General features: G+C 39.6%; 1 protein-coding gene across 1 annotated transcript in view; it reads left to right on the top strand.

The window, feature by feature from the left end:
- LOC101851284 (cytosolic carboxypeptidase-like protein 5) overlaps positions 1 to 9,021 on the top strand; it is a gene marked incomplete in the record, with an annotated part of 36,643 nt that extends 27,622 nt beyond the window's left edge. The window contains 4 exon segments of the mRNA XM_035971106.1: positions 1,262 to 1,310; positions 6,721 to 6,739; positions 7,779 to 7,854; positions 8,612 to 9,021. Of these exon segments, the coding sequence (XP_035826999.1) occupies positions 1,262 to 1,310; positions 6,721 to 6,739; positions 7,779 to 7,843 (133 nt within the window).
- Positions 9,022 to 9,304: the final 283 nt, after the last annotated feature.

Here is a 9,304-nt window from a genome sequence, read left to right as displayed (position 1 = left end):
TGCGCGCGGACATAGGATCTAGCCTAGGCCTAGGGCAAAGCTACACACGACCAAAAAAAAAATACAAAGAGAGTCGGGGAGACGAGAAAGGGAGGCTGGCTGAGATTTTACCTTTGACCCTCGCTATCCATTAATCCTGATTGTGTATCACACGCGAGGTGGGATGAAGGCGGTGGTATGAGTGGCACAGCGGGCAATGGTATGCACAGGCAGTGTGTTACAGTAGGCCTAGTGTGCTGCATGGTGACTGGCCGTCTAAATTAAGTTTTCATTTCCCATTCGACCACAAAACAAAAACAAGCGAACAAAAACTACCATGCACACTTTTGCGGGACCGCTATAGGCCTACTTACAAACAAAGGGAAACGGCACGCGGAATTTTCTACATGAAAATCTCTGGATTATGTCTACTTCGCACTTAAGCACGCTTCGGCTTTAAGTACGCTTAAGCTTTCTCCCGATGACCGTGCTTAAAGCCGGCATGGACTCTAATTCTAAAGTAGCGTTTTGTTGGGGCATGTTGGCCAGTGTCTATATACTTAAACAGCAGGAATAGCCAAGTAACTGAATTCTGATGTCACATCTTTGCTCATATTTCTTGAATACTGTGCAAATTTCTTTAAAAGTATTATTCTTGGATGGTATTGTGAAGTTTTAAAAAATGTTTTCTAAAAGACCAATGCTTATAATATTATTATATTTATATTTCTATGCTCATGTGTTGACATAGATAGAACATGAACGGAAGCTTAGGAAACTTTGAAACGTAGGAAACTTTGAAACGTAGGAAACTTTGAAGCGTAGGAAACTTTGAAACGTAGGAAACTTTGAAGCTTATTGAAGTTGAAATTCAACAAGGATACCTCTCTGTTAGAATTTTACTTGTTTCTTAAGAAAAGGTTATAATGGGTTCATTGTAGTAGGAATAGTTATTTCTTCACTGTAGTCTGATAATTGATGAAGAAAATATGTAAGTCTTCCGTCTACAGGTGGAATATCTGTTGGGATTTTTTTTTACCTAAGTTTTGTTTTTTTGTTATAGACTTAAAGTAATTTTATTTTTGTAGCCTATCAAGAAAGCTTAGAAATTATTTTCTGCAAACTTTCTCCAAGTATTTTTCAGAACAGAAATATGCCTAATGTTTTAAACTTTCTCCAAGTATTTTTCATTCTTGATAATGGATTCTGTCTGATCGGAAAAATACCACCATTCATGTTATTGCCTTATGTATTCACCGGCTGCCGTTTCTGTGTCATTTAGGATTGAAAGGAAATACTTTGAGAGGCGCGGCACTAGTGCTGACCCCAAGGTATCAAAGAAGATCCGTATGGTGTGTGTTTATCAGTCGCTTAGACCCTGGTGCCCCGACCATTCCTCTACGCTTTTGTCTTTTTTGGCTTTGTTATTCCCTGTCATGCTAGATCTCTCTTGATTTATCCTTGATTCTTTTCGCCTTGCCTTCTTAATTTTTGCTGGAGGTACAAGGGAATGATTCATTAAAAGATTGTGCATGCGCTATATTCAACATACCGTTTATATTGAGAGTAGCTTTTGTTTCAGCTCTATGAGTAAAATATAACAACTTTTCATTTATGAAATATCCTCAAGTGGAGTTCTAAAAATGCTCCAGAAGTATCGAAGCATCTTAGTTGCTGATTCTTTAAGCCTCACTTACTATTAAGTGGTCCCCTATTCATTGCCTTAGTTCATATTCTCTTTGAACATTTGAGTAAGACTATATGTGAGGCAGCGTGGTGGAGTCAGGCTCTCGTCAAAATAATCAAAGTGAAGAAACTGGCATTTTTCCGCAGGTTTGTGAATTTTTATCAAATTTGTGTTTTTTGGCTCAACACCTTTCATGCCCATTAAAGAACTCATTTCCATGAGGATTTTTCTGAAAAACGTTGATTAAAGGCTCAAAAAATGTAAATTTTCAGTTACCACGGACTCTTAAGCTAAGGATGTAACTAATCTTTGGCGGCCATTTTCTCACTTATTTTACCTCTGAAAACAGGTGACCCCCACCTCCTTCATTCGCAAATATCTCGACTTGTATTCAAGATAAATAGATATATTTTTCATCCAAATAAGGACAAGTGAACACATTTAAGATGATACCAATAACTCTACATGCCCCAAAATTGACGAGAGCCTGATTCCACCATGCTGCCTCACATATGTTATTAATTTCAGATATTAATAGACTGTAAAATGCCTCTTTTTTTTACGTTTACTTCATAGTTATAGCAAAGAAACCTAAATATTCCCTGCATTTTCCTTTTGCTTGATCTTCAACCTTCATGTTAAGGATCGTCGCTGTTTTCTGTACCTCCCTACCCACTCTTCTTTATTCGCACTTACTTTTCTGCTTTCGTTTTATTTTATCTTGATCTATTTCATTATTTTTAGTGACCTAGAATCATTTTGGTCTTTTTTTTAACATATTTTTTTCGTGTTTTTTTTTTTAAGGTTTTATTTTTTCCTTACTATGTTGTTAAGCGCGTTGTCCTCTTAGTTGAATCCTAATTGTACTGCACAAATCTGTTGTATAATGCACAATTATCTAGCTCTTATGCTTCATACAGTTTTCACTGTCATAGAATTTTCAAATGTTCTTTTCCTCATTCTTTGAGCTTTTATCTTTAAGAGACATTGTTTTTGCCTTTCATCTTTGGTCTTTTCTACAAATCTGTTGTATATTGCATTATTATCTAGTTCTTATGCTACACATTTTTCTCTGTCATAGAATTTTTTCAATTGGTTTTTTTCTTTGTTCTTTGAGCTTTTATCTTTAAGAGAAATTGTTTTTGCCTGTATACATTGTCTTGTCTTGTTCAGTACATCTCTTTAAGTGTCACTTTCTAATGTCGTCTGACAACATAATCACCTTCTGCCGAGTTACGCTGGAAGCACGGGTGGTTGGCGGGTGCTCTGGTGTGCTTTGCTTTTTCTTTCCTGTCAAACATCTATCGTCCTTATCTCCCCTTCTCCTTTTTTTATGTGTGTTACTCTCTTGTAACACCTCTAATCTTCTGGCGCTCATATGACCTTATGCAGTTGGGAGCGCCGTAAAACCTCTACTAAAACTAAAGTTACTCTGGAAGCATGCTATAACATGGAAATATAGTGGCTTCACATTGTTGTCTCTTTTCTTAAAAGCAATGTAAGTTTGCGGAATTTATCAGTGGGTGGTTGGCAGGTGCTCTGGTGTGGTTTGCTCCTTCTTTCCTATTAAACACCTAATGTCCTGATCTCTCCCCCTTCTTCTTTCTCGTGTTTGTTACGTTACTCGCTTGTAACACGTCTATTCTATGACACTTATATAAATAACCTAACTGTGTTTGCAAGTGCTGTGAAACTCTTACTGAACCAAACGAAGAATTTGTCACTGGCAGGCAATGTCTCAGCTTGTGTTTGCCTCTGCTTAGCCTGGCGGCCCGAGGCTTGAGCGTTTACCCAACTCCGCTAACACTAACTGGAGAAAAATCACAGAAATCGATGTACAGAAAAGTGGGAAGACATGGAATAACATCAAGAAGCTAGCCCTGGATAGAGAAAAGTGGAGGGTGTTTGTCCGTGGCCTATACCCTGGTGCAGGGTGAGAAAGGCAATGATGATGATGCTAACACTAACAGCCGTGGGGGTTTCCCTCCCTCTCTCCTAACCGTTTCTCCCTCCCTCTCTCCTAACCGTTTCTCCCTCCCTCGCAGCTTCCACTGGGTCGGTCCGCGGCCTCTCAACTACTTCAAAGGAAAAACCTGCCAAAAGAAACAAAAGAAAAAAAGACAAAATTTGTAAGTTGCTGTTGCTGCTGCTGCTGTTGTCCTTGCTTTGAGTGACCCAGCCTTGACACATCTTGCTCGCATCTGACTTTTTATCGATTTTGAATACCCCCTCCTCCCCCCAACCGCTTTCCAAAAAAAATCTATGGAAGTCGATCATTTGATCGTTGTTCATATGGTCAGTTTAGTCCTACACCCTCAGTCCTCACACTGGCGTCTGTGGTGTACTGGTTAGGTGCTTCACTGTTGCAATCAGGAGACCTGAGTTTGATTCTCGGATGGGGAGAAGGTTTTATCAAGTATGTCAGTCTTTCTGCTGGTATGTTGTATCCCTCTCAGCCCGCGTTGACTTTGACAGGCAGGGTCGGAAGCCGGACTGCTAAATGATCTGAAAATTGTGGGGGGTTTGCCGGTGCTCGGGTGTGGTTTGCTCCTTCTTTCCTATCAAACATCTATCGTCCTTATCTCTCCTTTTTCTTTTTTGTGTATGCTACTCTCTTGTAACACATCTGTTCTTTGGCACTTATATGACCTTATTGTGTTGCAATCGCTGTAAAACTCTTACGAAGACTAAAAATTGTGTCCATGGGGGTGTAACGGCATGTAATTTTTTTAAAAAGCAAACACTATTTTTCAGTCCTCATCCCCAGAGTTGTTTATTGCAGCTCAGAATTGTGAATTGTCGACTACACGACAGCGCTGCTTGTGGCTAGAGTTTGCCGCTTGAAGTCTTTACTCTCTCTCCTTTCCATAAATTTCTGTCTCTTTCTCTGTCTGTCTGTCTGTCCGTCTGTCTGTCTCACTCTCTCTCTCTCTCTCATATAGACAGGCATACACACATAAATACACACATTATGTCTCTCTCTCTCTCTCTCTCGCACTCTCTCTCTCTCTCTCCTTCTCTCTCTCTCTCTGACACACACACACTCTCTCACTCTCTGACACACACACACACACATACACACACACACACACACTCACTCACGCTCTCTCTCTCACACACACACACACACTCACTCACTCACTCACTCACCCTCACAACCCGTCCTCGCCCACAACTTGTATGTCTGTGACATCCCACAGTGCCACAATTGCTCTTGTCAAATGCTTCCAAGTGGGTGGTTGGCGGGTGCTCTGGTGTTGTTTGCTCCTTCTTTCCTATCAAACATCTATCCTCCTTATCTCCCCTTCTTCTTTTTTTATGTTTGTTACTTTCTTGTAACACCTCTAATCTTCTGGCACTCATATGACCTTATGCAGTTGTGAGCGCCGTAAAAACTCTACTAAAACAGAGAAAACGAATGCTTCCAGGCCTGTGCTGCTAGGTGAAGAATGCATGCCCCTGTCCAGAGATTTCCCTCCTTGTCTCGCAAGTACACCAGAAACCTACCACATGTAGGGAAAGCGTTGTTGTTTCACACATGTTCATTTCACATATTCATAACCAATGGTTAATGGGTTGGGTTTTGTTGTTTTTTTCAACCGTTTTTGTGAAAATGTGTCGTTTTTTTCGGACACTTCTCTAGAAGTTTTCTGGTTATGTTTTTTTTTCTCTTTCCAAAAAGTGCGGTATCGTTTTGATTTTTTTTTTCGAAATAGAATTTTTTCCCACTTTGTTTGATGTTTGGCTTGTGTGCTAGGCTTTCTCTCATAGGTCCTATGTCCCTTTTCTTGACCTTCATTTTTCGGAATAAGTTTTAGATTGCATACTTTATTCCAAAGTTTGATTTGTACCTTTAGATTATGGTGCGTGCATTGTTGGTTCGTTTTAGAGTACCTCTGCCTTAGATTATGATGGGCTGTTGGTTCATATAGAATTGTTCACTCCCTCCAACCCTCTTCTTTCATTCCTTCCCCCCCCCCCCCCCCCCCCCTCCCACTCCTTCTGTTCTTTGTTGTTATCACATTTTTTTGTTCTTGGAAGAAAAACATCTGATGTGTTGTCCATGTCCTCAGATTGGTTTTTTAAAAGGAATTCTGGAGATAGTGTTCTTTCAAAGGCTGGATGAACTTTTCCTACACTTTTCTCAGTTTCTGTGCATTGTACATATTTAATTGTTTGGCGTTTTAGTTTTGTGAAGCATAGCTGCTCTGTTTTGATATGGGTTGTTCTCTATTTGTATACTTCGTCGTTTGTTTATATTTATATTGAAAATGATGTGTTTCTTGATTCTTGTTCATGTTACTGATTGTTTTGTTTATCACCCTGCTAGTGGGTGGTTGGCGTGTGTTCTGGTGTGGTTTGCTCATTCATTCCTATCGAACATCTGCCGTCTTTACATCTCCTCTTTCTTTTTTGTGTTTGTTACTCATTTGTTACTCTTTTAATCTTCTGCGCTTATATGACTTAATTGTGTTGCAAATGCTGTAAAATTCTTACTAAAACAATAAAACGTCCTGCTAATAGCGTCATCTCTGTACATCAGACACTGGCACACAGTCGTTACATCCTAGTGCTCTGTTCACATATCGCAACTTCAGTGCTCTCTTGTCATATCTCCATTTATTGAACAGTGAAAATGTGACTTCTTCATCAGCTCACTCTTTGTTAAGAACTGTTTTCACTGTTATTAAAAATGGAGATGTGGGTTGTTGGCGGGTGCTCTGGTGTGGTTTGCTTCTTCTTTCCTATCAAATATCTATCATCCTTATCTCTCCTCCTTCTTTTTTTGTGTTTGTTACTCTCTTGTAACACCTCTAATCTTCGGCACTTGTATGACCTTATTGTATTGCAAGGGCCGTAAAACCCTTACTACTAAAACATAAGTTATATGTTTGTTTATTCCCAAACAAGTTTCACAAAGGAACACAGTGTCTAGATATTATAATTTTGAGATATTATGTGAAAATGATTGGATATTACCATCTTAGACGGGTGATGTTAGTTCTGTAATGCCATGTTATTTATTTACTTTCTTTGTTATTACCATGCTGCAGGAAGATTTGTCTTTCAATGGTATGTACAAGATTTTCACATCTGTCATAACATGATTGTTCAGAAAGAGAATTTAGAAGATGGTTTTTGGAGATACTGTTGGTTATTTTTCATTTTGGTAATGTGTTAGTGTTAATTTTTTCTTAGATGTTTCATTTCAGAAAGTGTCAGACCTTTTTTTGACTTCATATATGTTATAGAGTGTGCATACACTCAGTACCCCCTGATAGTTTACAGAATTTGTGTTTGAGTACCATCGTTGTTCAATCTTTTATCATAATTTCACACATTTTGTAGTTTCAGTTAATAGTAACGCATATTTTTTTTTCATTAAGATAGTTTTACCTGGAATATTGAAATAATAGCTACTGATGATTTTGGAGAAAAAAATTTCACTCATTTTGTAGTTTCAGTTAATAGTAACGCAGATCTTTTTTTCATTAAGATAGTTTTACATTGAATATTGAAATAATAGCTACTGATGATTTTGGAAAAAAAGTAAGTCATATCAGTCGAAGTTTGTTATAAGTAGACTTTACTGTATTTGTAAGGTCGTTACTTCAGAACTGTTTTATCCAAGGTGCTTTTTTACTTAAGGTGTAGAGTAACGGTTCTGTATTCAGTTATTTTAAAGACTAGTGTGGAATGACAAATGAAGCATTCGCTTCCAAAGATGTGGTCTGTTAACTGTATATATATATATATAGAGTTTGTTGTGAAGTTTCAGTGTAACAGTTTTGTGTCAGCCGCCCTATTTTCGTGCACTTTTGATGTTTTGTTTGGGATCGTGATATCATCAAACATTTGTGACTGATTTTTCTTTCTTTTTTCATGTTAACCCTGTGACCTTTGTGATCTGTGGGTGGTTGGCGGGTGCTCTGGTGTGGTTTGCTTCTTTTTTCCTATCAAACATCTATCGTCCTTTTCTTCCCTCCTTCTTTTTTATGTTTGTTACTCTCTTGTAACACCTCTAATCTTCTGGCGCTCATATGACCTTATACAGTTGCGAGTGCCGTAAAACCTGTACTAAAACCAACAAAGTTTGTGATCTGGCCCTCAGAGCACCCACCAGCTCTGGGATACAACAGCAGCCCCTTTCCTCGTCACGCAACGCAGAGCCTCTGAGCCGCACCTTGGTGAGTGCCCGCTAAACTACCATGTAACTGTCCCCGTGGTTTTATGCTCCCCGCATAATTTAGCAAAATTTGATCATTTTTTGCGAAATTTCTGATTATTTTCCTTTGTCATTCTTTGTTAAAATTAACAGAATCGCATAATTTCACATTTTTGGGGGCTCAGTTTGCATAATTTCAGAATTTTTCTTGCCTAAAACGACGGGGACAGATAATGTACCGGCGAACCTGCTCTAGTGGCGACCTGTCCAAGACAATCACTTGTAGCAAACAACACTTTTACACTCCCCACATACACACACACACACACTCACTCACACACGCACACACACACACACACACACACACCCCTTGCATTTTTCAAATATTATAATGACACTGCCCTAGGGGCATCCTTCTATCTAAGACAACGACTTCTTTCCTTGACAAGGTAACCGTCTTAGAATCTTAGACAAGAACAGAACCGGAAAAAGTATCTGCAGTATTGCTTGTCAAACCCTAACTACAGTTCCACCTTATGTTTAAAGGCCTTCCTCTCTCCTTCCCCCTCCCCTCCCCCCCCTCCCATCTGCAGCATAGCTTGTCAAACTGTACCTACAGTTCCACCTTATAGTTAAAGGCCCTCCTCTCTCCTTCCACCTCTCCCCCCTCCCCCTTGCAGTATAACATGTCAAACTCTCACTACAGTTCCCTGAGTTCCACATTACTGTTAAAGACTGCTGGTTTCACAATGGTGTGTGACTTTTCTTATTTCTCCCAGGAAGGGTTCGGAGTGCACGACGGACGGGCAGAGCTAGAGAGCCGACGTAAAGCAAGAGCCAGGGGTGCCCAGTCTAGGAGCATGTCCTGGCTTGACCCATGAGTCGTTGTCGTCAATGTCCCTCCATGTGTGATCGGGGCTAGAGCGTGTTCACGCTGGACATTCCAGTTAGAACGGAGTCCACTTTGTGTATTCAAACTCTTTTGTGACAGAAGAAAGTCTCTCACAGGGATCAGTTGGCGTTGTGGGCCTAGCTGTTCTGTTTGCTGGTACAGTCGGGCACGCATAGCACAAATGCGGGTGGTTGGTGGGTGCTCTGGTGTGGTTTGTTCCTTCTTTCCTATCAAACATCTATCATCCTTATAATCTCTCTTCCTCCTCTTATATGGTGTTTGTTACTCTCTTGTAACACCTCAGATCTTCAGCACTTGTATGACCAAATTGTGTTGCAAATGGCGTGTGCCCCTTATTAAAAAAGAAAACCTAAAAGGTAACACTAACGTGACAAAAAAATCTCGAAATCACGAACTTTTAGTTCAATTTGCCTTTCCCCTGATGGATGGTGCTTTAATATTTCATTATCAGGTAACCCGAATTATGAATATGTGTCACGATTCGCTGGAATCAGGCACTCATCAATTTTTGGGTATGTGAAGTTATTTTTATCATTTTAAAGTTCGTTCTGTTGTCTTT

The sequence above is a fragment of the Aplysia californica genome, unplaced genomic scaffold (assembly GCF_000002075.1).
Source record: "Aplysia californica isolate F4 #8 unplaced genomic scaffold, AplCal3.0 scaffold00377, whole genome shotgun sequence".
NCBI classification, from domain to species: Eukaryota; Metazoa; Mollusca; class Gastropoda; order Aplysiida; family Aplysiidae; genus Aplysia; species Aplysia californica.
This window is presented reverse-complemented; position numbering and strand designations above follow the sequence as displayed.